Source organism: Hippoglossus stenolepis, chromosome 24, assembly GCF_022539355.2.
Source record: "Hippoglossus stenolepis isolate QCI-W04-F060 chromosome 24, HSTE1.2, whole genome shotgun sequence".
In the NCBI taxonomy this organism is placed as follows: Eukaryota; Metazoa; Chordata; class Actinopteri; order Pleuronectiformes; family Pleuronectidae; genus Hippoglossus; species Hippoglossus stenolepis.
In genome coordinates, this window is record NC_061506.1 from 6,606,619 (window position 1) to 6,634,257 (window position 27,639).

At 46.8% G+C, this 27,639-nt stretch overlaps 3 protein-coding genes and 2 long non-coding RNA genes across 11 annotated transcripts in view; 3 read left to right on the forward strand and 2 right to left on the reverse strand.

The window, feature by feature from the left end:
* kynu (kynureninase) overlaps positions 1–1,071 on the forward strand; it is a 20,077-nt gene extending 19,006 nt beyond the window's left edge. For all 5 annotated transcript variants that reach the window (XM_035150164.2, XM_035150163.2, XM_035150167.2 and 2 more), the window contains one exon: positions 683–1,071. In XM_035150164.2, coding sequence (XP_035006055.1) covers positions 683–802 — 120 coding nt within the window. In that variant the 3' untranslated portion in view covers positions 803–1,071. The remainder of the gene's footprint in view (positions 1–682) is intronic.
* LOC118103346 overlaps positions 1–7,181 on the reverse strand; it is a 9,879-nt gene extending 2,698 nt beyond the window's left edge. Inside the window, exons 1-2 of the long non-coding RNA XR_007032456.1 lie at positions 6,863–7,181; positions 669–6,344 (exon numbers count right to left, since the gene is read on the reverse strand). This is a non-coding gene — a long non-coding RNA (uncharacterized LOC118103346). The remainder of the gene's footprint in view (positions 1–668; positions 6,345–6,862) is intronic.
* On the forward strand, positions 7,174–7,691 carry LOC124851406. Its single transcript, XR_007032457.1, has 2 exons — positions 7,174–7,227; positions 7,551–7,691. It is a non-coding gene; the product is annotated as an uncharacterized LOC124851406 (long non-coding RNA).
* A 9,070-nt stretch (positions 7,692–16,761) lies between these two features.
* n6amt1 (N-6 adenine-specific DNA methyltransferase 1) lies at positions 16,762–18,520 on the forward strand. 2 transcript variants are annotated; one of them, XM_035150174.2, is made up of 6 exons: positions 16,768–17,233; positions 17,316–17,402; positions 17,478–17,568; positions 17,635–17,718; positions 17,805–17,946; positions 18,018–18,520. In XM_035150174.2, the coding sequence occupies exons 1-6, from the start codon at positions 17,046–17,048 to the stop codon at positions 18,128–18,130; spliced, it is 705 nt and encodes a 234-aa protein (XP_035006065.2). In that variant the 5' UTR covers positions 16,768–17,045; the 3' UTR covers positions 18,131–18,520. The 2 variants fall into 2 exon arrangements, with proteins under 2 accessions (XP_047195039.1, XP_035006065.2); XM_047339083.1 differs by lacking the exon at positions 17,635–17,718 and having other exon boundaries at positions 16,762–17,233.
* On the reverse strand, positions 18,213–27,517 carry gart (phosphoribosylglycinamide formyltransferase). Of its 2 annotated transcripts, none has more exons than XM_035150844.2 (23): positions 27,439–27,517; positions 27,134–27,229; positions 25,459–25,608; positions 25,167–25,262; positions 24,551–24,725; positions 23,905–24,016; positions 23,486–23,554; positions 23,266–23,391; positions 23,049–23,136; positions 22,863–22,948; positions 22,617–22,785; positions 22,226–22,457; positions 21,830–21,924; positions 21,569–21,678; positions 20,902–21,100; positions 20,564–20,815; positions 20,332–20,484; positions 19,894–20,097; positions 19,626–19,784; positions 19,296–19,426; positions 19,048–19,189; positions 18,849–18,964; positions 18,213–18,778 (listed from the first exon to the last, which is right to left on the reverse strand). In XM_035150844.2, the coding sequence occupies exons 3-23, from the start codon at positions 25,601–25,603 to the stop codon at positions 18,581–18,583; spliced, it is 3,057 nt and encodes a 1,018-aa protein (XP_035006735.2). In that variant the 5' UTR covers positions 25,604–25,608; positions 27,134–27,229; positions 27,439–27,517; the 3' UTR covers positions 18,213–18,580. The 2 variants fall into 2 exon arrangements, with proteins under 2 accessions (XP_035006735.2, XP_047195038.1); XM_047339082.1 differs by having other exon boundaries at positions 22,220–22,457.
* Between the last annotated feature and the right edge of the window lie 122 nt (positions 27,518–27,639).

Sequence of the window (27,639 nt, forward strand, 5' to 3'; positions counted from 1 at the left end):
GTCTCAGGGGTAAACAGTGTTGCAGCCAAAGTGACTCCTTCTTCAGACGTTGTTTACCCCTGAGACTCCAAAAGTGTTTTGTGGACTTTACCCACTCCTCCATTGGCATAGTGGTGAGTAGATGGAGTGAATTTTCATTTGTTTGTGAAGTATACCTTTAAACATGAAGCAGGTATGATCTCCTGTGAGAGGTATGGAGTAGACTGACAGTTGCAGCTTTAAAGCAATAGCGACCTCTGCAGTCACATGTGTTGAGTTAAGCTCTGACTGTTATCTCACTCGCTGAAATCCACCATTCACCTGAATCTGACAGTATTAATTGAAGCTGCGACTATCAGTCAGTTCAACACTTGTCACAGGAGCTGTTGCACGAACAGAGGGTGAGGAAACTCTCCCTGTTTGAAGTCACAGAATCATCAAACTTAGTTTAATCAAGCTGATGTTTGAATAGCAAGTTACATACTGTTACTTAAAGATGAGCGCTGGACTCACACGTGTGCATTGCTAACAATGCTAAAGAGGAAACAGAATCCTCAATGGGATTAACACGCACTGGCTGCAACTGTGTGAGTCTTGAGCATCAGCCTGGTTTGAATAGAATCAGCTCTTCACCATTACAGCCTTGTAAACGCAGAATAATGTGGGAATTGAGTAGTTGTAACACTGACTTCCTGTCTCTCAGTTGGACATGAGGGAGCCCAGCGTGCTGCGAATCGCTCCGGTGCCGCTCTACAACACCTTCAGGGACGTCCACACCTTCGTACAGACACTGGGATCGGCGCTCACCTCCAGCTGCCAGTGAACAAAGAGGGCTGGACTCAAGTTGACTGTGAAAATGAACTTGGACTGCTGCAAAGTCACAGAGGTACAAGAAGATGTCAAGGAAAACTGGACTTATTTCACAACATTGTCTGGAAATGACTAAATGTCTATGTCAATTTAGAATTGTTATATTTAAGTCTAAAAGATGAGTCGCCATCTTCTTCAGTCGAACAAAAATGAAGCTAAAATATTACAGTTGCCACCACCTTGTGCTTCAACAAATAAAACCAAAGTTATCAGAACCATAAACATTTGGAAAACGCCTTTTTTGTGTCTGTTCTGAAACTTTAACATTTACTTCAAGTAAAGAGCAGTTCACCTGTTTTTTCAATGTTTAAATATATAGAACATATGTCACCAGATTCAACGGGGCTCTTAACAATACACATACCCAGTATGATAAGATCAATGGCTGTCATGTCGTCCTTCTACATGTACAGTGTGTGGTTCAAAGCACACAGTATATATATATATAAATGGGAAGTGTCAGCTGAGATGGACTCACGATGAGTTGAGAGCTCACCGGCTAATGAACCAAAAAACTCGTTTGAAAACGACACATTCTCTGCATCCTAAGTCAGAACATCTAACATTACACGTCATTAGAAATGTACTGAGCATGTTTTCACACAAGGGGGGAAAAAAAAGAATGAAGCATCTGCTACAACTGTCAAGGATTTAGTTTTCTTTCATTCAGTGTGAGTGCAATGCATGATGGGATAGAATGAATATTAAAGGGGAAAATAGTAGGCACTAAATATTTCGTCAGGAAAGAAAAAAGGCTAACTCACAATGTAGTGGGTGATTTCAGACATAACTAATTGCTGGGTTGAAAAAGTGAAAATCTGGACACAAAAGGCAAATTGGCCTCATTCAAATGAAATTGTTTTAAATCAGCAAATATTGGAGTAAATCAATAGTTGTATATTGGTTTTCATGCATTTCTGTCTCCAAAGACAACTGGATGCCTTGGTTAAATCACAATTCCCTGCTGGTGCGATGCATCTTTCTAGTGAAGCATTGGGACTCGATACCCAGAGATGTCGCAGCATGAGGTTAGCAAATGTTTTGTTTTGGGGTAGACAAAAAAGCCTAACCTCCCCTACTGTATTATAACGTTGACTTCTCCCTAATGTTCCCATGCGTGTTTATGCACTATGACCTTGACGGATGCCTATTCCACGAACAGAAGTAATTGTCATATCAATATGCAAAAGCCTAAATGGATGAACCTTCTTTCAAACTAATGAGCACTTGACTGCCCAGCTGGGGAATGGAGCAAAATTTGCATTTGTCATCTATTTTTGTGGTGATGTGAGAATAAGTAATTGAAGAGAGGCTGTGTATTGTCTTTCCTTGGGCTACTTGAGGTTAAAAATGCAGATTGACTGTCTTGATGATGACGACCAGGAGTTCACACACAGGGTTTAAAGACCAACAAAATACATGTTAGAAAGATTATATATTTATGATCAGCTGTAACAAAAGTAGTAAAACATGTGATTTGAAATAGTGACATCTAAATGTATGTGTGTAGCACAAATGTACAGTGAATTCTGGGCAGGTTACATCTTAATCGAATGTTTAACTGTGTAAAGATCAGAAGAAAACGTGAAGTACTGCCTCATTTCATCACATTGTACTTTGAGTCAAGAGATGAGTTTTCTGAGGTTTGTTAGTTCCAAAGCTGTAAAGTCTGACTCCTGTTGATAAGAAGAAAATATATCAACCTCGATAGATTCAAATAAGTTGTAGCATTCACAGTGTTTCATTTATTGAGCACTTATTTCTCTCTCTTCTCTCGAAAAGTCATTAACTCACCTGAAGTTTATGTGAAACTTTCTCACAAAAGCTTCTCTAGATGAGTAAATGAATCTGTGTGTGTGTGTCACCAGATACGTCAGTGAAAACAAATGCAGGAAACAGTGACCGGACACTTCAGTCAGTTGTTTTAGTGCTGTAATAAGATTAGACCTAATTTAGACGTGAATCTACCTTTAGTTTGCTGATACTCGCAGGTTAAATAACAAACTAATTTGGATGTTTAACATCACCTGTGTAGTTATCCCCTGGTCATGTGTGGGGACTAAACGGCGCCCTGGGCAGGTTGTGGCGGCGGCAGGTAATGGGGATTGAGAGCTGCACGTATCCAAAGTAATGACCCCAAACAGCCCCGGCCTTGGGCTTACTGAGCCCACGTCTCTCTGAGTCGACAGGTTGTGAAGGTGGCCTTTTCATCCCAGTAATGAATTGTTGGGGAGGTAAAGACGGGAAAAAACAACAAAACAGGTGCAAGAGAAAACTATAAACTTCCCAAAAAAAAGGAGTAGATTAGTCGTGGGTGGTTTATGACTACATCATTGCTACTGTTGTGCTATTACTCCTATTATGCTTAATTATGAATATCAATCTATTCACAGTGTTTATAAGATATCGTTTGTTACTAAATAAAAAGTCAATCTAATAGAATTGTTCCACAAATCAGGAAAAAGTGAATGTTTGTATTAAAAGCAGAAAAAGGACAAATGTACATTTGGGCTTGGCCACTGTCGGACGTGCTGACGTGCGGAGGTGGAGCATGCTGCGTCACTTCCGGGTCTGAAATGTGTGTGTACGGACTCCCGCGGCTCCTCGTGTCTCCTCCACAGACGTAACTGAACCGTCGCGCTCATCCTTTGAGGCGGGTTTCGAACCATATTCACTGCGTCACTGTTGTTCACTCTGTGTTTGTCCCTCTGTCAGTGATTCACTTTGTTCACACGCGGTGTCTGGTGCTAGTTAAGAAGCTTTAGCTTCTCTCACGCCCCCTTCGCTGAACACGGTGCTGTTAGTGGATTAGATTAGATTAGTGTGACTGAACGATGAAGAACAAGGCTGAAGGTTTGAGGTCGTTTGTTGTGAATCTGTCAAGTTTGTGAAGATTAGACAGAGTTGAGGAAACAAAGGCGAAAGTCGGCTACTTGTCATGATGGTATGGAGAAGTTGCTCCTAATAAATATAGTTGGAAAGAATCCTTGAGGAAAGAGTTGTGAAGTAAAATATGTTTGTCAGCGCTTTAATTAGAATATTGACTAGGAGCAAGTAGTAGATCGTAAAGTAAAAGTAGCTGAGTTTGACATAAATTTCAAAGGATTTGAAAGTAGACATAGAGATAGCGGAGGTCATCCTGAACGAGAGTGAAGTGAAAGGATTAGCTTGAAATGCTACTAAATATAAGTAAGTAATCAGTGTTGTAATGAAAAAGTAGCTCACTTTCCCCTTAATATTGTCTTTACAAAAGACATGAAATACTTGATTTCATTGTACTTGTAATAAGTGACAAGAACCTTTCAGCGTTTGCCTTTTTGATCCAACATTCAGTCCCACACTAGTTGCTAACATTGTTCATCGGACAGCAGCCTGTGATAAATGATAAGAAAGCACTTGAAATGGCAGAAGCTCCAGTTGTTGATCATGAATGGCAGAACGTGCTCAGGTTCCTCTTCAGCTCTGTAGCCAGGCTGACCCAGAGAGTCACGGCTGGACTGATCCATCAGTTCCTTTGCCTGTGTGGTTCTGGAGGTTTCTTCCACCTAATGAAGTTGATTCTCTCTCTGCAATCGCCAAAGTGTTGGTCATTGGGTGAAAAAAGGAATGAATGTGTGAAAATTGATTAGAGTAGTGATATGAAATGGTAGCTGGACTGCTCTTTGATTAGTCTTTAATATGAGTGTTAAGAATGAATGTATCAAGGTCCTTGTCATGACTTGATGCATATGTAACGATGTGTTTAGCAAATATTTTCCCATGAAATACACTATAGAAATCTATGTAAGTGCTTTTCATTCACCATATCTAAATGAATGTGTTGTGTGCTGCAGATGCAGAAGAGAGCGCTGGTGTCAGTGTAGGTGAAGGACGATGACGATGCCCCCATTGTCCTCAGCGCTGCAGAGAAAAGATTGTAAAGATGAAGAGGACGGCAATGATGTACACCTCAAAGTGAATCCACATAAATCATGTATAATACTAGCGCTGTGGCAGTTTGAAAGGTGTTTGCTTGGAGCCCTTTGAAAACGAGTCTTTGTCATTGGTGAGTTCTCCTCATTCATGTGCAGAGTTGCTTATAAACAAGTCTGTGATGAAGAGTGAGGATGGCCAACTTTGTGTTTATCCAATTGAGTGTTTTTCATGAAATGAAACTGAATTAGTGATTAACAGAAGTGATGTTATTTGTGTCATACATTACAATGTTGATTAATTCAGACCCGAGCTGTGTGATTGTGCTCAGCACGACAGCATTCAAATGAATGCGCCGTTACTTTGAAGAGAAGTTGGCAAACAGGAAGCGATTGTGAGTGTTGTCATATTGAAGTGAATTGGAGCACGTGTCCAAATGTCAGCAAAGTCAACAATGACTTTGCTGACATAGTTGACTTTGCTCTAATAAAGCACACGACGGGTGTGTGAAGCTGAAGATGTGAACAGTTGAGATATGTGACAATAGTCAGATACCTCAATGAAAGCTTGTAACTGTCCTGCAGTAGTTATTGAAATAGATGTTTATTGTATTTGTTAAAAATGTTGTTACAGTGCGAGGCCCAGAGCCGGAGTGGACGTGAGAGAAAGAAGACGTTGTGCTTCAGTATGAGTTTGAGGTACTCGCAACTCACAACACTACATTTGTACTGCACCATGCTTGTCTTGCATGAAGATAATCTACAGTAGAAATCCAGACAAGATAAAGTGAAGATGAAGTCAAAGAACGGCATATTTTAGACGACATAGGAATAGTTTTAAATACTCTCACCATATTTGGTTGCCTGGTCCGTGCAGCTCTAAAAAGTCCTCCTCCTCCTTCTCACAACACTCAAACACAAATAGTGGTGTGTGTGTGAGACCAAGTATGAAGGAATTGTCATACATCTACAGACACACACACAAATATAGAGTATATTGTAATGCAGCTGTCAGTGAGACTTTATTGAGTGATTGTCCGGTAGCTGAGCTGCAGGTCAGGGTCCTGTTGAATGAGCAAAAGCAGGTAGTTTGTTAATCTTTGTCATTGAATATGGATGCAGTTGTAGTTGAAGATGACTCCACAATGCATCAAGTAGATTCAGCCACTTGAATATCCAGATTAGCTCCTTTCTCTGTGTTGTGCTGTACATGTAGAAATCCTTGTATGGTTTTGATGAAGTGTTGTTTGAAAAGTGACAAATCCATCTTAACATTCAGACTGATTGTTTCCCAGGTAACCCTACCACCACTGCTGCCACTGTCTGATGTTGATGGAAAAAGATGCACGAGGTGAGTCTTTAAACATTAGTAACGTTTAGTGTCGGTGTACTTTGCCCCCGAGGTCCCACACGAGGCGGCGTTTGTTCCTCGCGACGATCCTCGTTTTGTCGGTTGTCTTAGCGTCGTCAGCTCCACTGATGTTTTCAGGCTGCGGGTTGTGTAAATGCTTTTATCTGCACGTTCATGTCAGAGAACAGCAGAGTTAGCACAAGTAGGAGGTGGAGTCGAGTCTCTGGCGAACCCTGAAGGAAGGCGTGACCGAGTTAGTCAAGTTGACGATCAGCTGGTGTCAATATAGGCCAGGTGTCACGAATGTCAGTTAATTGAGCGTTTAGAGAATTCATAGCATTGATTTGAATGAGAAACCAAACAGAATGTAGTTTAGTGTTAAACAAACATCATACTGGTAACCCTAGTCTTTTTCGGATGATATTTTGAACAACGTACTAACATATGCCTAGATTCTTTAATAGTTATGATCAAATCAAATGTAGTGCCTTTGTGCATGAAATCAATGTGGCTGTAAGAAAAGTGCGTGATATCTAAATTCAAAGTAAGAATGTGAAATAACAAGATAGATAAAGTTTCATTAATTAGTATAAATTTCCAATTTGTAACCGATAAAATCAATTCAAGCAACCAAAATAAGCATGTCAGATGGACACTCGCGCATCATTAACGAAGACAACATTAGTGTTTGATCAAATAATTTATTGAGAAAAGAGTCAAAGTCTAAACACACAAACTAAGGGGTACCTACCAAGCGTGTTTGCCAGTCAAGCATGCGGTTGAGGACAAAGAAAGTCACCCGAATAGTCATTTCACAGTCCTTTGCAGTATGAAGCCCAGCGGTGTCGCTCCTCCTAGAGAAGCGCGACGAAAGAGAAGAGGGCTTTTTGACCAGAAGGGACAGGTGAGCAATCAAGCAGCAGGGCTTCAATTGTGCGCAGGTGGAGAAGAGAGGAGAGAGCCAATGGGAGGCCGGCAGCAGCAGGTGAAAAGCAAGTGCCCGCCCGGCGTCCGACGAAGCCGCGTCCGATGAAGACTCGGAGAATGAAGACTCGGCAGTCGGCTGTGGCAGTCAGCTGGGGGAGCGGGGGCCGGCCCCCAACCTCTTCTGCGCAGGTAAGTCTGACTCGCTCTTGGACAAACAAACTGCCACCTTCTCCTAGAAATGGGCCACTATCTAACTACTCTGAAGAGCTACTCTTACTTTTCTGCTACCCTAAAGTCTTTGTGCTAAATTCAGCTACTATTCCCCCCCCACCAAACATTTCTCTTTAGCCCTTTGTCTTTCCTAATCAACTTCTGATCCTGTTCACCTGCTCCTGGCCCACCTCGTTGGCACTTGCCTGTTTAGCTAACTAGCCTTTAGCCTTTCTTTCCAAAGCACTCGAGGCTAATGTATTGAAATCTGAGCTGCTTGACCAAACTTCTTTTCCTTCCAGGAAAAGGCTCGCCCGACTACACGTTGGTGAAAACTACTTTCTGTTTGTTGCGCATATGTAACACTTGTGCTTACTTGACTCTTGTTGTGCTAAATGAAATGTCATGTGTACCTCTGCCGAGTCCATTAAAGTTTGCCTTTTCTTGTGCTGTCTGATTTCACATCTACTGCAACTTGTACAAGATTGTTTTTCCGTTCAGCCTTGTACTGCTTGATGCACTTTGGCTTCACGTACACGACTTAGTTTTTGTGGCGACGCTAAGTCTAAGCTGCCTGAAGCATCTAAATAGTCAACAGAAACAACACGAGACATCAGTGGTGACAACACTCCCGAGACTTTAATCCCCAATTTAGGCACATTACACAAAAACATTCAAGTCTTTCGCATCTTTGCCGGTTCACTTCAAACAGGACAGGAATCAGCTGTGTAGAAAAATACCTGGGTCAATGTCTTCTCATTTGCTGTCTTTACTTACCGCTGTTTTTCGCTTCGACCGTGCCACCGCATCTACTTAGATACTGTTCATATTCCTCAGTCGCATTTCTGTTGGAATACGTGTCTGACTTTACACCTACAATTACTTCAGATGAAAACCCTATTAAAGCAGCCCTGGCTCGCATCATCTTAACAACAGACTACATAGAAGAACATGATCAGAAAGGTGACTTTTCCTCAACCCGTGTAAACATTGACACGCAGCAAAGGTTCATCCTTCAACAGAGGACACAAAGTTGACGACGCTCCAATCAGCCCCCACTTTATCAGAAGCCAGCCATCCAAATCTGAAATGGGTACAACATGCAGTCCGTCGGCCAACGTCTGCCCCAGACCTCTTGGCAATCCCTACAAGTGGGCATCGAGGCAGAATGCACCTCCCACCCCTGGCTTTTCCAATGGCTATGGAGGTCACTGGCCCAGCCTGAAGATGGGTGGTGGGCAGACAGCAGCTTCACTCAGAGCTTACGTGGATGACATTACTACTTGCGCCACGAGACTACTCAAAGCTGGAGGAGGATATCAGCTAGGCCCACTTGAAGATAAAACCATCCAAGTCACTCAGCATTTCCATTGTCAAAGGACAAGTCTCTGACCTTAGATTCTTCATCAGAGGTGGCCCTATCCCAACTGTGGTGGGCTACGGGCCATCAACAACACTCAGCTGCCTCAAAGACTGAAGGCCTGCTTCTACCCCAGATGCTGTGACCCCCCCCGACCCAAACTCAAAATAGGAATCGCCACCTACATCAACAATTGGCTTGGAATTCCACAGGGTGCCTTACCGCCAGGGGCACAAAGGCGACACTGAACCAATCTCAAGACATGGGCTTGAGCGCAAACAGCTCTCACACATAGGGACGTGTTCGGCAAGGAAGAGGAGGAGGCCATGGTCTAACAACTACACGACCAATGCTGTCTCACTTGGTGGAGACAATGTGGACATTAGGAACAACTTATGGAAAATGGAAGCAAAGCAGCTCAGCTTCATCATCACCACCACTACTACATATCACATCCTTTCAACACCAAGCAACCTTCATCGGTGGCTGGGTGGAAAGTGGTCAACAGAGGAGAAAGCCCTCCAGCCTTATGCCTTACCGACTAGCCTGTTGCTGCTAAGCCTCAATGATGCTTTAAAGAAACACTTCAGATTATGGGGATCTTGCCACACCAATACTCACATGCCCCCTGTCATCCAGAGTGACTTAGCACCTGACTAGTTCCTGCAGGCCTTATTGCCAGCTAGCCTACATAGCCACAGAAAGACAGATGCTGTGTGCTGGGACACAGGAAGCTGCAGTTGATATCGCTGCGCATGGAGCAGAGTTGATTACCGCAGAACTTGCCTGGGTGTAAAAACTCCCATTCGTGCGTGCGTGCCACCGCACTGGGAGAGGAGGATGTGGACAGCCTGGTTCAACAATGCCCTCGCAACCCAGATAATCGAGGAAACCAGCCAGGGACCGCATCATCGGGACAATGTGGACCCCAGCTTCTGTTTCCTGACCCCTTCAAATCAAGACACATTAAGCTGCACTAATCAGGTGGGACTGCTACCATCAGCAGATGAAGTTGACAGCGAGCTGGAACAGCCCATCGTGCTGGGCCAAACTTGGATTGGACACTGCTGGTATGCACCATTGACTGTTTTGCATTGGTGGACGCAGCCTCTTCAGCAACGCTGATGATGGTTAAGAATAAATCAATTATTTGCCCCACCATGATGACACTTCAGACAGTCACCAGGGAGGTAATACCTATGGTGGGGGAAACAGTGACATGCCTGGGAGCTTCACTTCCCCAGAGGCGCTACCTACGCCCCTGCTACACAGCCTGAGGGAGAAGCGACAGCACTGGCAGTGAGGGGGTCTGACAGAACAACTGTGATGGACTAACCCCCAATGAACAGAATCTGCTACTCCAGCTTCTGCTTTTCTTTGTCAGAGAACAATGTTGGGCGGACGGATCTCATCGAGCACTACGTCGAAACTGGCCAGACTAATAGCTGCGGATAGGCTGGACTCATTGAGCCCTCCTCCAGCTCATGAGCCTCCCCAGTAGTCTTGGTCCCCAAAAAGCAGAAGGACCACTTTCAATTCTGCATAGACTTCACGCCACTCAACAAAGGACCCCTACCCCCTTCTGCACATTGATGAGGCCCTTGATTCAGTGGCGGGGTCTTCCTGGTTCTCCTCGCTGGATTTGCACAGCGGATACTGGCAGGTCCCTCTCGCCCCTGAGGCCAGACCCAAAGCTGCCTTCCTCACCAACGGAGGTTTGTAGCAGTTTAAGATCCTCCCATTTGGCCTCTGCAATGCCCCCACCACGTTGGAGAGACTGATGGACAAGGTGCTGGCTGACACACAAGTGTGTTGGATATCCTGGTACACAGAATCTGCCCTCAGGTCCCTCAAACGGGTGTTGGAGAGGGTGCCAACAGCAGGACTGAAACTGAATCCCCACAAGTGCTGCTTCGTGAGACGTGAAGTGACTTTCCTTGCTCGCGCGGTTGCGGAGGAAAGTCTCGGCACCGTGGAAGACAAAGTACAAGCAGTGAAGAACTGGCCCACCCCCAGTTCTGAAGCTAAAGAGCTTCCTCAGCCTGTCCTCCTACAACAGGACGTTCGTGAAGGGGTTCTGCCTGCTGAAGAAAGGGGAGGCGTACTTATGGACAGAAAAGTCTCAGACGACATTCAACCAGGCTGAACGTCACTACTTTCTCATCAGGCATGAACTGCTCGCTGTGGTCAGCGCCATCCAGCACTTCAAATATTACCTTGGGGGCCTCCTCTTTGCCGTCTGGACTGATCTTTACAGTGGTTTATGTCCTTCAAGGAGCCTGAAGGCCAGCTGGCATGCTGGATCGAGGAACTACAAGCATTTGACCTCGCAGTGGTACACGCACCAACTACGCAGATGGCCCTGCGACGGCTGCCACTACTGCCAGAAAAGGGAGGCGCAGGTGTGCCAATGCTTAAAGTGGGGGCCGTCTGCCAATCGGAGACTAGTGGCCGTGCATACGGTGGGAGGAAGGGCCACAAAAGGACTACAGTCAGTGTTTGAAACCCTGCGCCTGTGTGATGGGATTCTACAAAGGGGGTGGAAGGAGACTGTGCTCCAGGCAGTACGTGGAGCTCCTGGATCTGGTCACTTTGGGATCTCCAAGACTCTCCGCCACCATTCTACTGGGGCCAACACAGGCCAGATGTGGGAGATTATCGTCACCGCTGCAACAGCTGCACTGACAGATCCCATGCCCGTCTCCAACAGGGGCTTCTAAGGGTAACTGCTACGTCCTCGCCATCGTGGACTACTTCACCAAGTGGCCAGAGGCACAGAGCCTGCCTGACCGAGGAGCAGAGACCATTGTAGATGCTTTGGTGGAAGGAACGGGCACCCGAGGTCATCCGCACCGACAAGGGCGGGAACTTTGAATCCCGCGTGCCAAAACCTGGCCTACAATAACACATGCACCGCAGAGTGACGGCTTCGTCGAGCAGTTCCACTGGGACACCCGCGTTTCCCTCAGGCAGATGGCATACAGGTCTGCTGACATCATGATGATGATGATGATGATGATGATGATGGCGACACCCCCGTATATCCTCCTGAACCCCAATATGGCAGGAAACTACAGGACCACCTGGAGTCCGGTCACAGCTTTTCCAGGTGCCAGCTGCAGAGTGCAGGGGCAAGGCAGAAGAGGACTGCATTTCCAGGCTGGCAAGTTGGTCTGGGTTTACAACCTGCAGAAGAAGAAAGGCAGGTGCCCAAAGCAGGACAGCTAATGGAGAGGCTGAGTGAAGTTGTGTACAGGGCCCAGCTGCCACTGAGAGGAAGGAAGGTTGCCAAGTTAAAAAGCTTGAAATCCCCCTTTACATGCGTGACAGATTCACTGACACTGTGTGAATATCCCTTATGCGCTTTGCAGATGCCAGCTCCAGAAAGACAGCTGATTTGTAAGAACACGTCTTAACCTCTACCTGTTGCAGCTCCTTGATACCGGCCACGTGCACTCAGCCCCTTTTGTACACCGACCAACGAGAGGGGGCTGTCCCCGCTGTTTTATACCCAAAGCCTATGTGACGTGCTGAGATAGCAACTATGTACACTTTGACAGTGGAGAACGCCACACCAGTCTTATACTTTTTGTAGAAATGTCACAAAACACCACACCTGCTTTTCCGCACCAATCTTCATCCACACACACCACTTGCCATCATGTGCAATGCGTGGAGAAGAAGCCCTGGCACTCTGAATAGTTTGGATGACACTCTGTGAAAGTCCAGCTGTAGACAGGTTCAGCCTCTCACAGGCCCATAGAGCCATGCACTCCAGATGAGGGTGACAAATCTCTCCGTGCGCCTGTGACAGGACATCTCTGCGCAGAAGCTGCAGCTGAGCACACAACAGCTGGTATTTTTTATATTGATATCCTATATTTTTTGGAGAGCCTAATTTATTGCATACCCAAAGGCACACCATTTCATAATGTCACGCTTAAGGTAGAATATTCACTACAGCCAGCATTGAATCTAGACACAACTACAATGAAAAGTCCAACACTGCGATAGGGTTGGTAGGAAGGAGGGAATCTACATCTACACATATATTATTGGTTAGGACTTTATTTTCTATACTTTTTCCATTTCCAGCTCCACTCCAAAACACGCCTCAGGACACTTCTCTCCTTCAACTTCACGGTACAAACATATGCCTATGAAAGGCAGAGCAGATTATGGGTGCCGTACGCAAGCTGTTGGTTCTCGCGGACACAGACAGCGGTCTCTCGCGTCACTCCCAATTCCTTCTGCATCACGCACTACTACGCCTTTGTACAGCCGGCCCCAAATAGAAGAAGCTATTTGCACCTGTGGAAGGCTGTCCGGTTTGGGAGGATGGTTCTCGTCGTCTGGTATGGCTGGGAGGACTACCTGCTGAGCCACAGGCCCGGCGTACGTCTGCTCTTTTCTCTTTATATCTGCGCTGGTGTGCCGTAGTTGTTGCTCCACTATCCGTGCTGGGCCCTGGAATAACCCCAACCTCGCTGGCTCGATAAGGCAGGGAGAGACCTGCCAGGTGCTTTTACTTCTTTTGAAGACTGGCTACAGGGTAGGAATGATCAGACAATCCTAGGCGGGATGAGCTCAAGTCACCATTGATGCAGAAACTACTTGAGTTGTTAGGCAGGTGACACGTGGAATGACACAGAGGCCCCTCGCAGGGTTTGTACATCCTGTCTGCCTGATAGTTTATAGGGGGAGGTCCTCTGCTATTCCTTGTAGTCCAAGCTTCTCTGCTGCAGCTGAAAGGAGCGTTGGGCACTCGGACCCGTCAATGACTTTTAACGGTTACAGTCGGTTGGTCCATCTAAGTAGAGTACCTCTGTGTCTGTGTTTACAAGGCAACTACTCTCTGTCTGGAGTTTCTTCAGCGTACACTGTGCCGCCAGCATTTGTTGTTGGACCGGATCCAGTCTGTGATTTGGCCCTTCTGAATGGCTGAGCACCGGTCGAGGTAATGTGCGTCATTGTCACAATACCGACAATATGCCTTCGCTTATGGGGTCCTCTTCTCTGAGTTAGTAGAGGATGTTGCTCCCTTTCTTTCACTGTCTTTAGCTCCGTGGAGAACCCATTCTTTCCACAACGGACCTATGGCCTATTTCCCTGATTCTCTCTTTGGCCTCTACTATGTGACTGGCCATCAAGATCTTGCCACCGTGACTCGTATTGGAGCCGTGCTTGGGCTGCGGAACATACAACGACAAAAGTCTGGCCTCCTTTCTGGGGGAAGCTTGCTGAGCAGACGTGCTACGTGCCACCTCGCTCTGGCCTTGTGGACCCAGGGTCTTCAGTAGTCACTGTAGGGAAAACCTCTGAAAGGCAGCGGACGTCAGGTGCATCCACGACATATGCTATTCTCCTCAGAGCAGCCACGGTATCTCAATATAGAGTAGTGGAGTGGAGATATGAATCTGCTACAAGATGTGCCTCTTCCAGCTTCAGGTGATCTGTTAGTATCTGATACTGCTCCGTTGCATTGTCAGACAGCAGGTTCTCTAGTGCAAGCCTTTGCGGGGGAGCGACTAACTAGAGCTGGCATTTGTTCTTTGAGGGTACGTATGCTCTCCGCAAGCGTCCTTGTGTCGTCTCTGGGTGAGTGAAGCTGCTCAAAATCCCAATGGAGCTGTGTCTTTTCCTCCCTTGTGGAAGCTGGATGAGCCGTACTGTTCTTCAGGCTCTCTTCAAATAAGTCCCACTGCATTTATCAGGCATGGAAACCACTTCAATAACAACATGCAGAAGAACATGCATCACTTTCATCTCTTCTCAGAGCAAAAGGCCAGAGTAGGCATCGCCATGACAACCCAAGGTGGGTATTGGGGGGGTTTGATGTCATCTGGCTCATACTGTGCTGTGCTCATGCAATGTGTTGCCCATGTTCTACGGCTTGGATAGTCCACTTCATAGTTATCAATATGTCCATCCCTCTTTGGACGGGCTCCACTGCCGTATTGTTGCATCTTTATCCTGAAGTTAAAATTAGGATCCGGTTCAAAGGACCTAAATATCGGTGACGACTGGTAACGACTGTATCTTCTAAACTTATTCGGATTAGCCAATTCGGATTCCAGCTCCGCTCCAGGTGTGTCTGCCAAAACCCCACTCAGACGACTTCTCTCTCTTGAATAGGGCTGCACCTATCGATTATTTTTACGATTAATGTGACAATTATTTCCTATTACTCCGTTAATATAGTTGTATCAATGTCTGTATAAAGTCACAATCTGACAAATGGAAGAAATTAGGCATAATTCTATAGTATTTCAACAATGTTTATTATTAATTTTCACACTGAAGTGTACTATAATAAAGTCAATATTTGAGTTTGACAATCCCCATTTCTTCTTTTTTCTTAATATATAACTACGTTTCACATATAAACAATCTCACCAAATATTAACAACTAAACAGCTGCAACTTTCCTCTTTGTTCCCACTTTCTGTTGTTCAGTGAAGTAAACTCTACCAGGGCTTACTACCGTAAAGATGGAAAATGCTGCGCAGGTTAAAATAGGACTACCGTAAAATACAAACGGTCCTTCTTTGGTTCGCTTCAGCTTGCTCTTTAGGTGACTGAATGCTTTGACTGTGCGCAGCCACCTTTCATACGACGTTTTTACGTAATCGATGACGTCGATCCTCGCTCCCAATTCCTTCGGCGTCACACACCCTCGCCCTACTCTCGCCGCAGGTGTGCGATGCGCTGCTGAAAGGCAGCCTTTGAACATATATCATGCAGAAAATGTTTGGGGGTGGCTTGCTAATATTTTGTTGACAACACATCATTTGGACACGTTCACGAGGCAGAGTTCAGAACACCTTCAAATCTCAAATTATTAAAATTAATATTATTATGCAGATTCTGCAACTAACTATAACACCAAATGTGTGCGTGTGTTCGATGCCATACCTCACGGGACATGGACCAGGACCGGTAACTGGGCACAATCTTGTAGGTAATGCTTCCCCTCGTCTCTTTCTGTGGGAAGAAAAATATTCTGTTTACAATGGTAACAGCAATAAATACATAAAGATCTCTATGCCAAGTGTCAACTCATTTTACTGGAGACGTTTAGACAAAATAAGGTACATTTTCATTATGGCTTCCAACTTCCAACTTTAACCGTCAGAGGTGACAGACAACTTTCACTTCACTCTTGTTCAGGATGACCCCCACACTCTGTACGGCAAGTTTCAGGTCACTTTACTACAGACATTTGGAAAACAAGCTTCATTTTCATTATGGCTTCCAGAACCTGCTCCTATAAAATATGATGTATGAGCAACTTCAGTGTGCTATAATGACAACGTTGCTGACTTTCCATTTAATTATGTCATAAACTCTACATTAAAATCTACTGACACTTGACAAACGACATTAAACCGACAGTCTGACAATTTCTATAGTTTTTAATACAATAACTGTTTTCAATGAAGGAGGCGGAGGAGTGAGTGACCATCACCGAGCAGCACCGTGAGAGAGGCCATCGTTAGCTGCTAACGCTAAGCTAACACCAGAGAGGAAGAGCGTGTCAACCACCGTGAGTTAGGGAGCGAGTCGCTCAGAGAGGGAGGAACACAGTGTGAGGGTGGGGCGGGACACCGTAGAGTTTATGGAGGGGGAACAGTCGATGGGAGAAACGAGGAGCAGCAGCAGGACGCCATACCTAGTCCATGCGCAAACAATTCAAAACAGGAAGTGACGCCAGACGCTGACCGGAGCACGCCAGCACGTCCGTCAGTCGCCGTTTACGGCCGCGGCGCAAACATAGACTGTATATTCAAATACACATTCATTTATAATATTACTAACAAATATTATTTCATTACAAGAGCCTCAGGGACTTTTGTAGAACTTCAGGTTTGAGAGCAACAAGGCAAGTCTTTGAGCGCTAAGTAAATGGTGAAGTCAGTGCAGCGCCATCTGCTGCTGAAATGTGTGACTCACATGTGGAGCTCTTTGAAATGACTTGTGATCTATAAAACGACTGTAGGTAATATTGTTGCATTTCTTTATCTAAACTACAACTGATTAACTGAATGTATAATGTATACATTATACATGAACTGTAAACATTTTACTTACAATTTTTCTGTCAACACTCTTTTAATTATTAGTTATTGTGGAGACTGTCAGGTTTAACATTACATTTTATTTTACTGATTAGTTCACATTTTAATTCGTAAAACCACATAGAAACAGCTGCTACAATAAACCAGCGAAGAAGAGGGTCACCTACGTCGCAGTGACGTAGCGCGTATGAGGAAGTGAATTGAAAACACGTTAGCTGAAGCGCCTAGCACAACGTTAGCTTACGTCGTTTATGAACAACTCTGACGGCGATTACTGCGTAAAACTGATTTAACCGTTAAACAACAACACTGTGCGAAACCTCCGCTGACACATTTACGTACCATTATTTCCGCAGTGGATGGTGGAGCGAGCCGGGAACGCGAGCAAAGCTGCAGCCGTGAAGGAAGACATGTGCGCCGGCTACCACACTCCCGTTTACTCCCACGCCGGACGGGGACACTTCCAGGAGGTTTACGAGCCCGCGGAGGACTCGTTCCTTCTGATGGACGCGCTGGAGAAAGACGCACGGCGGCTGCAGACGATCAGGTCAGACGCACGTTCCGCTGCAACTCAACCGGAAGTGAGCCCTGTCACTCAGACCAGGTGTGTCTCTCTCCGCTGTCTGCAGCCCGGCTGTGTGTGTGGAGGTCGGCAGCGGCTCTGGAGCGGTGTCCGCCTTCCTGGCGTCGGTGGTTGGACCCTCAGCGTTATACATGTGAGCTGATATCCCATTTACAGTGAAATACACTCGTGCATCGGTGCTATCTGATCCTCGGTGTTTGTCTCCCAGTTGCACTGATGTGAATCCTGCAGCCGCGCAGTGCACAGAGAACACGGCCTCCTGCAACAGCGTGTCACTACAACCCGTCATCACAGACCTGGTGAGACTTTTACATGCACAGATTTTCAATCAACCACAACGCATATTAACATGTTCCTCTCTTTAGGTGGAGTGTCTGCTGCCCCGGCTGAGTGGCAAAGTGGACGTCCTCCTCTTCAATCCTCCCTACGTGGTGACGCCATCAGAGGAGGTGACGCCTCTCAGTCCAGCAGGCCCTCTACAGGTGGAAGATGGGGAGCGTTTTAACACTGGAAGCTTTTCTTGTGTCCTGTCCAGGTGGGCAGCAGAGGTATCGAGGCCGCCTGGGCAGGTGGGACGCGAGGCCGAGAAGTAACGGACAGATTTCTCCCCTTGGTGACGGAGCTGCTGTCCACTACAGGGTTGTTTTACCTCATTACCATCGCCGAGAATGATCCAGGTGAGTTTTAAATGTCTGAAGCGATTTCTATTACGACAAGTGATTTGACACTTATCCCTCTTTGTCAACAGAGGACATCATTAACTTCCTGGGGAAACGTGGCTTGCAGGGAGAGTCGCGCTTGACCACAAGAGCTGGAAACGAGAGACTGTCAGTGCTTCGCTTCCACCGGAGACAAACGTGAGAGGAAGAATTCTGAGACTGGACAGATGAAGACTGAGTGGAAGGTGCTTCTGCTGTAAACATGCTGACATGACATCTGTATGCAACACTGTAACAGACACTTTAATAATGACAGACAAGAATTCATTACACCGACAGCGTTACAAGCTAATTCCAGTATATATTACAATCGTAACATTTCTTAAAAGTTTATATTGGAATGTCTTTTTTTTTTCATTTCAAGTACAATGCTTCAGTCAAAGTTGAAATGCTACTTTTATCTAAGAATGTCATCTCAACTGAACCCAACAAGGCAAAGGACAGTTTGAAGTGGAGGAAATTAAAGTTAGGACTGTAAACTTTTCAATTTCTTTCCCACTTGTTTGTACAATAAAGTTTGAGTTTTACAGAAGCAAACTGTTTTATTGTGTTAATGACACCAATGGATAAAGTTGCGTTTGACGTCTGCCCTTTAACTCTGTGGGTTCGTCTTCCACACGCTGTGGCCGTCCTCGCTGAGCGTGACGGCGCCGCTGGCCACCAGCTCCAGGGCGGCGGGGAAGGCGCGGTGCTCGGCCTCCCGGATCCTGTCGCACAGACCCTCCTCGGTGTCGCAGCTCAGCACGGGCACGGCCTCCTGCGCGATGATGGCTCCTGCGTCCACCTCTTCCTGACAAGACAACAGCTGTTTAACTTCTTCAAACACAAAAACTACTTCTCCCGCACTCTTTCATACTTACTGCCACAAAGTGAACCGTGCAGCCAGTCACCCGCACCCCGGCCTGCAGCGCCTGCTTCTGGGCATTCACGCCCTTGAATGACGGCAGCAGGGATGGATGGATGTTCAGCAGTTTTCCTGCAACAGAAACAAAAGCTGTTTAACTTGACTTTGGAATTAAATGTAAGAAAACCTTCGCCTTGCTGATGGCGTCTTCACACCGTTCCATTTCTTGACAAAGTTTCCCGTGAGGATCCTCATGAATCCAGCGAGACACACCAGCTCCACCCTGAACTCCTCCAGCACGCGGTCAATGGTGCCGTCGAACTCTGTCCGGCTCCCGTACATTTTGTGGTCCACCACCTGTTTAAGGTCAGACACAAAAACTTAATGATCTAATCCTTCAATTAGGGAACAACTCGCATCGCCGAACTTGGGTTTTTATTATTCTCGTAAATATTTGCGTTACTCGTGTCTGGATTCCAGCCAGTGACGCTCTCTTCAGGCCCTGAACGCCCGGCCTGTTGGAGATGACGACCACAATCTCCGCCGAGCTGGACGGACGCTTGGCCTGCTCGATCAGGGCCTGGAGGTTGGTGCCTGGGACACAGAGGAAACATTTTTTTTGACTAATCGTGAGCAAAATATCAAGTGGGAACTAAATCCCTCTACAGAGCACACATTCATCGTATCCTTTGATTGATTTGAACAAAAAAATGGAGCATTCGAATTATTCCTTTCACTCAGAGTTGTTTGAGTCCAGCTGCAACTCTTATTTCCAGATGAATAAAGAACACACCTGTGCCAGAGATGAGAACACCGACTCTGGTTCTTTTGCGCCGTGTGCCGTCGCTGCCGTGACAACCATTATTGTGCTCCACCCCCGACTCTCCGGCGGCGGCTGACCCTGCATTCAGCAGGCTGTTGCTCAGGTTACGCACCACCACAGCTTCTGCCCCTACAGCAACACACGCAACAAAACTTTAACTTTCACCAACTTCCTTTCTCTTCTACTTTATCTGCTTGTTATGATTCTAGATTCCGGTGTCAGTGTTTCAGTGGCTGACCAGGCAGCTTGTGAGCCAGCGAGCCCACGATCCAGGCCTCCTCGTGGGCTTGCAGCTGCCGCAGGACCCTCTGAGCGTCCAGCGGGGCGACCACCAGCACGGCGCCCAGGCCGCAGTTGAAGGTGCGGGCCATCTCGTCGTCGCTCAGGCCGCCCTCCCTGTGGAGCCAGGAGAACACTGGAGGGATGTTCCATCGAGACGCGTCTGAATCAAACGTGGGAATATTAATGACGGAGCACAGTGACCTCAGGGAAACTCTACTCAAAACTGTGAGTATGATAACGATGTTTATTCATGTTTACTTTTGCACAAAGGTCATTCAACTACAATCATTTCTACAGGAAACTTCCTTCCTGTTTTCCTCTGCTAATGCAGCTCTCCACACTGTTGATGTCAACACTTTTTTATGCTTAGGATGCAGATGAAGGAGACGTGTACCTAAATCTACCGCCAGCTCCTGGGGCAGCACCCGAGGGATGTTCTCCAGAAGCCCACCCCCTGTGATGTGAGCGTAGGCTTTCACGGCGCCGCTGCGGAGGATGGGCAGCAGCAGGCGACTGTAGATCTTCGTCGGCGTGAGCAGAACCTCGCCTGGAGGCGACAGAAGAGTTCAAGCGTGGGTTGGGATTCAAGTGTTTGTATCCGGGGTGAAAATGAAAAGCAAACGTACCGACGGTCTGTCCAGGGCCGCAGAATGGGGCGGGGGAGCTGTAGCTGAGGCGGGCCCGCTCCAGGACTTTGCGGACCAGGCTGAAACCGTTGCTGTGGACGCCAGAGGAGGCCACTCCCAGCAGCAGGTCCCCCTCGGCGATGTCCCCCAGTCTGGGCAGCAGGGCGCCGCGCTCCACTGCTCCCACGCAGAACCCGGCCAGGTCGTACTCGCCGGGAGCGTAGACGCCCGGCATCTCTGCCGTCTCACCTCCTGGACAAGGACATTTTTTGGAAACACAGACATCATAAGCATAGATCATATTTATCATTCAGTCGTTGCCCGGTCACTTCTCTCACCCAGCAAAGCGCAGCCCGCCATCTCGCAGGCCTTCGCGATCCCGCCGACCACCGAGGCGGCCACGTCCACGTCCAGGCTGCCGCAGGAGAAGTAGTCGAGGAAGAAGAGCGGCTCGGCGCCCTGGGCGAGCACGTCGTTCACGCACATGGCGACCAGGTCCTGACCCAGCCCGCCGTGCTGCCCGCACGCCTGAGCAATCTGATGGAGACCAAAAAACACTGTTTTTCAAATCAACACTTTTTGGAAGTTTTGGCACCTTGACAAATCAAACCCACTAAGGAATGTAATTTTATCTCCCGGCGAGTCCAACAATGAGCTCAATCTGCTTCAAGCATCCATGAAATAATCCCGGATCTTTCACACTTTAAATGAATTTGTATTTCTCTTCAAGGTTTTTTTTAAGAAGCCAGAGTCTAAGCCTTTGAATGTGTCTACAGATAAGCTCGCCTCCCCTGCTGCTCCATTACCACGCAGCCAAATCTGGATCCTATTTTCAATGGGTACTCGTTATAGCCCATGTGGAAATTACCAAAGCCAATTTGAACCGAGCTGCGCTTTTCAGCACTTTCATTAGATTCTCATTTGTTCCAGGTCTTAGCGGCGACAGCCACGAATATCGAGAAATGACAGTGGAGCCTGCGTGGAGACAACAAACTCCTGTCCCACCTTGAGCTTGGTGCCCACGCCGTCCGTCCCAGACACCAGGATGGGGTCCACAAATCCTGCAGCCTTCAGGTCAAAGAGACCAGCGAAGCCTCCCAGTTCTGCATTGCACCCTGATGGAAAATACAAGTTACACACTGTTACTATTCAGACTTTTACCATGTATTACAATTGATCTCAATATGTGTAATGAATTCTTTTACTGTGTAAAAACATCTTCTGCCTTTGTTAAGTTTCTTTTTTTCAACATGACACTGAAGTTACCAGAGCGAGACGTAGCTTTAGCCAGAGGTTTGATCAGCTCCACCAGCTTGTTACCGGCAGCGATGTCCACTCCGCTCTCCTTATAGGTCAGACCTCTGTCAGAGACACAGTTTTTATTCCCACTGGGTTCAGGTCTAAATCTGAACTAGGTCTCGTGGAAGAGGATTATAACGTTTTTTTTAAAACCAGGGGGGAAATTCTGGTTGTGGAGAATAGAACACACATTAAAATGAGAAATGATAAAAGCTAATTTACAGAATTATTTATGTTGTGATTAAAAAAGAAAACTAGGACACGAGTACATGTACACTGATGTTTATTATTCAAACGGTTCTATAGGATTTACAGTGTGGAGATGGAGAAGAACAAAGAACACTGCGCCACACTCACACACACCTGGATTGGTTCAGGTGAGCGATGGCCCGGTGGCCGATGTCGCGGCGGTAAACTGCACCCGGGAACCCAATGGCAGCCACGCCCTGGTTGGCGGAACGCAGGGCCGCTTCCAGGGAGGAACTGACCGCCGTGACAGTCAGGACCCGCCCGCCGCTGGACACCACGCCTCCTTCCTTCAGGGCGGTACCGGCGTGGAAAACCTGCAGCCCCATGTCCTCAACCTGGGAGAGGCCTAAAGGACGAGAGCGATTAAAGATGTGTTTTATTTATTATTATTCCATGAGTTTATCCCTTTTTTGAAGCCATCCAACTATACTGTTACATTTTTCATATCTCACTATACTCTGACATTTAGCTCGCACGGGCTTTGCTGCTGCAGTGTCGTGCAAACCTGTGATCTCTACTCCTTTCTTGTAGGAGCCAGGGTAACCGGGGCTGGCCATGACAACCGTGACAGCAGAGCTGTCTTGCTGCCACACGGGGGGGTTGGAAGCCAGCGTGCCTTTCATGGTGTTCATTATCACTTCGTACAGGTCGCTCTTCAGCAGGGGCAGCAGCACCTAACAAAAATTACTATGAGTTGACAGAAAAATATTATGTTTCTTGTGCATCGACATGGGTTAGGGACCAATTGTACCTGACACTCAGGATCTCCGAAGCGACAGTTGTACTCGAGCACCTTCAGGCCCTGCTTGGTCAACATCAGCCCCGCGTACAGCACACCTGGAAAAAACATCCACGATGGAGGCTGTGTGTCATTCATCTGAAACTGTAAACTCACGGCAGCAAAGACAACACCACATGTAAGGGACAGAGCACTCGCCCACGAAAGGAGCTCCCTCCTCCTTCATCTTGTCCACCGTCCTCTGAAGGACCGTCTCTCTGATCTGCTGCAGCAGCTCCTGACTCACCTGCACAGGAGCGAGATACATTACATTACATTAGCATCACCTTCACCTTCTTTCTGGGTCTGTTAAGTTTTGGACCGAGATCTGGCGGCAGAGCACGACCTTGCTCACTGTCAAATGTCAGCGCAGTACCTGAGGGGTGGGGCAGTAAGCCCCCATGCCGCCAGTGTTCAGCCCCAGGTCCCCGTCCTGCAGACGCTTGTGGTCCTGCGCTGGAGGCATCGGGGACACCGAGGAGCCGTCGCTGAAACACAGACACTAAAAGGAGCAGGGAAACATCCTGTCAATTTTCCCTTTTAGATCAAACTTGTGTAAATAAGTTGTGAATTTCTGTTTAACCGTTTTTACTCACAGACACTTCCTCTCCCTCCAGAAGCTCCTCCACCACCACTGTGTCCCCTGCAGCTCCAAAGGCTTTGTCCTGTCAGAGAGACAACTTTCACATGCTGCTTTGATCCATTGTTTCAATAAAACAAGCGTCTGCTCTAAACCTGCCTGTTATGTACGGGCTGTGCTGTTGGCACAGCCCGTACATAACAGGCCTCTTCATCAATGAATCCTTCTCAAACAGTTCTACGCTTTATCGTTTGTGTGCGGAGCTTTTTACAACACAATCTTCAGAGCCAAGTTCACAACTTTTCAAGATAAAAGCTCTGTAATTCCACAAAGAATAAAACACTGCAGCAACAAATCGAAAGATGTGCTTTTACTTCGTAGAAAAATTGCCTAAGAAGTTTTGTGTTTCTATGTTCCTATTCTCGGGTCAGGTACCTTCATGATGTCCATCACAGCCTGACAGGCCTCCTCCTGGTCTCTGGCCACGATGACTCCCTTCCCGGCCGCCAGGCCGCTGGCCTTCACCACCAGCGCAGGAAAGTCGGCACTGGAGACGGCAAACAATGAGACCGGCTCAGCAACGTGCAGAAAGAATCATTTTCACAGGAAACACATCTGGAGCAGATGCTGTATTGCCGATATAAAACCCAAAATGTCTTCTGTGGACCATTTGGCATCTGCGGAGCACACCATTGTGGATGCGTATGGATGAAGGCTGTCAGAGCGTGGCAGCTGTTGTTCTGCCCAAGATGGTTTATATGACCAAAGAGATGAAAAGTTACAACTCTGTCTCTTCTGTTGCTTCTTCAAGGGCACGATGAAAAACAACCATCACTTCTGAGATCATTAACTCTGAGAGCAAATTAATTCTGTCAACATTTCATTTTCTATCAGAACACCATTATCTGTGTGGTTAATGGCTCCGAAATAACAGAACTCCACAAGCTTCCTGCTGGAAATCTAAACTGAAAACAGTGATGTTGTCTCGTAGTTTGCATTTAACACAAAGAACACACTTCTATTTATACGTCTCTAGACTCGGGACGTGGGCACAGAAACACTTGTCTGCTGCTGTACTGACGTGCGGATGTAGTTGCAGGCCTCCTGGGGGTCGGTGAAGGAGCCGTAACGGGCCGTGGGGATGCCGTGTCGCTCCATGAACGCCTTGGAAAAGCTCTTGCTGGCCTCCAACTGAGCTGCTTTTCCAGAGGGGCCGAAACACGGCACTCCTGCTGCCGTCAGGTCATCGACGATACCTGAAAGAGACGTGAACCCATTAAGAGCCTATGTGATACGTGTAAATGTATTCAGACTCAGACAATGTTCCTGCTCTGCCGCTGACCGAGGCTCGGTCGGTAAGTGACGTGTTTGAAGACGAGGAAGCGGGCGGGGATTTCTTGGACTTTGGTTTGTTAAGTTAAGTTTAGGGAAAGAACAATGGAAGCCAAATGTTTAAGTGAGCAAATGTTTTAACTTCATCTCTCCATCTGCTTTAGAGGCTGACAAATGTAAGTTTGTGTCAACGCTGGCGATTCTGTCCACCCTTAAGAAAACCCTCCCTTTTAAGTGGTCGTTTTCAAACAGTGCTTGGGTTTTAGATAGCTTTTGGATTTGCCGCCAAAGGCCTCAATGGGTTTATGGTAGCGAGACGGACACGATACACAGCAGACGAAATAAGATCCAAGGACTTCACTTACCTGCAGCCAGCGGCACCTCAGGCCCGACCACCACCAGCCCCACGTGATGATCCTTGCAGAACTGAGCCAAGATGGAGTGGTTGCTCACCGAGACCTCTGCGTGGAGGAAAATCACAGGGAGCAACAGTTTGTGGGTCATTCACACTTTTTTCTTCATTATTATTATTATTATTATAATAATAATAATTATTACCACCACCGCTTCAGGATTAAGGGCAGAAGCAAAAAACACATGACTCTAATCACTATGTGTAAAGACGGTGATCGAATTTGCCAGAGTGTTTGTATTTACCAGAGTTGCTGATCTTCCCACAGTTGGCGGTGCCTGCGTTACCCGGAGCCACCAGTACCTGCTGGATCAGTGGCGACTGGGCCAACTTCCAGGCCAGTGCGTGCTCCCGTCCTCCGCTGCCAACCAACAGCACCCGCTCTGCCATGGCACCTGGGTGAAACATGAAGAGATCCCAGCGTGTTGCATTAAGCTGAAACCCGCGCACGCCTTCATGGTTATTTCCTCCAGAGCGGCCAGCGCTTCTCATCCGCCTCCAAGCCTTTTCGCAAAGCAGCCATTTAATTGCACGCGAGGCCTGACCTATAACGAAAGGAGTTTGCCGAGCTGCGAGGAAGCGCTGACCTTTACCGAGGGCCCGGGGTCTTATATTATCTTGTAACGCCACACTAACAAGGATCCAATCAACTAGAACAAAAACACAAGTCGACAATTAAATGGCGTGGTCACCGAGCACTGAACACGGCGGCTCATTTGCATGGAAAAACAAAACCATTATCAGGTGGAGATACAGTAAACCATCCGCCGGAGCCTCGGCAGTTCGGTTCCTCTGAGCCTCTTAAACCAATTTTCTGCGAAGACGATCTTTCATTTATTACTCGCAGACGCCTTTTCTCATTTAGCTATGGTTATTGCAGGCAGCTACAATGTTTGTCATTTAATAATTGATTATATTTGAGAGGATTTAACACAAGAAATAAAATGGTTCTTTCAAGAACTAAAGTAAAACATGATATGCGCCGTCACACAGTGTGAATTCACAGTGTTCCTCGTGACACGAGTTTGGAATCAATGTAATCTCATCATTTGGATAAGGCTCATGTGCTGTTCTGCATTCCCCAAACTTCATTTTACCCCTAAACGTGGTTTTAAAACAAGTATTACATCTTCGAGTGCGACAAGGGTACAAAATCTTATATTACAAAAGTGAAAAGAAACCACAATGACTCCCGCGCACGCTTTAAACCCCCAACTCAAACAGGGTCAGAGTTCAAACCATCCCAATCTGCGTAGACCTGAAACCTGGGACTTGAGTTCCGAGGGTTGTGCAATTGCGAGGTTTACTTTAAAGGGAAAATAAAATAAAAGGGTTCCGAGTGTCACGCAGTCTGAAAGGTCCCTGGGAAGACCAGCCGGGATCAGACAGAGCACAAAAGGCAGAGTGTTGCACAGTGGTCGCACACGGTCCACAATTAGCCAAATCACTGCTTTTGATTGAAATCATGTGACTCAGCCAGAGAGCACATGAGTCTGAACGAGTCCTGAAAGAAAACTGCACATTTATATAAAGTGTTGAAGCATCTATCGTGATTCATGACTTTAAAATGACTTTATAGTACTTTTGACATTTTATTTTCTCACCATGCTGCATATCAATGTCCTGCACTGAGGAGAAAACTAAAATATGGATGAATGAACTCACTTTTCTTTGGTTAACTAACAATTTGTTTGAAAGGTGTCTCCATAACGAAAGTTTGGTTGATAATATGGCCGCACGTGCTTGTCAAATACATGCACTGTTCCGCTATTGAACACGGCCGGCTGTGTCTAATGTCTGATGCAGCCTCTTTCATTATCCCAGATCATTTCTCACTAAAGTCAATGCTCTTCCACTGCAAGCAAGTCAAGTGGATTTAAAACATGTGCGACTGAAACAAGCGAAACCATGAACACTCACCTGTGCGCGTTGACTGTACGTGATAAGCAGGAAATAGCCGGAGCCCAGTTCAGGACAACAGTGACAGGAGTGTGTGCTCTGCTCGCAGCCTGGGGACTGACCATAGGGATTGAAAAACACACACACGCGCACACCACGCCAAGCCAAACACACCCACGCCACACACACACCACGTGGATTCAATATCTCAGTGATGTGCGTCGTAAACGCTTCGAGAATCGCATCGCAAAGTTACGCAACAAGTGCAAGGTGTCGTTAAAAGTGTAAAATAAGTTGCTGATCAAAGTTGATTTTCTGTTTCTCACCTTTATTTTGCTGCAGAGAGAAGTTTTTGGGGCAGATTCTTCTTCTTCTTCGTCGTCTTCCTCCTCCGGATGCACCGACAGAGAGGATCATGGGAGTTGGAGTCAATCGGGGAAATCGGGTGTTGCCTTCGAAGCAGCTTTTCCGTTGTCCTGAAGAAAAAAAAAATTTACTTTCCTCCAATTAACGTCTGTGTAAATAAC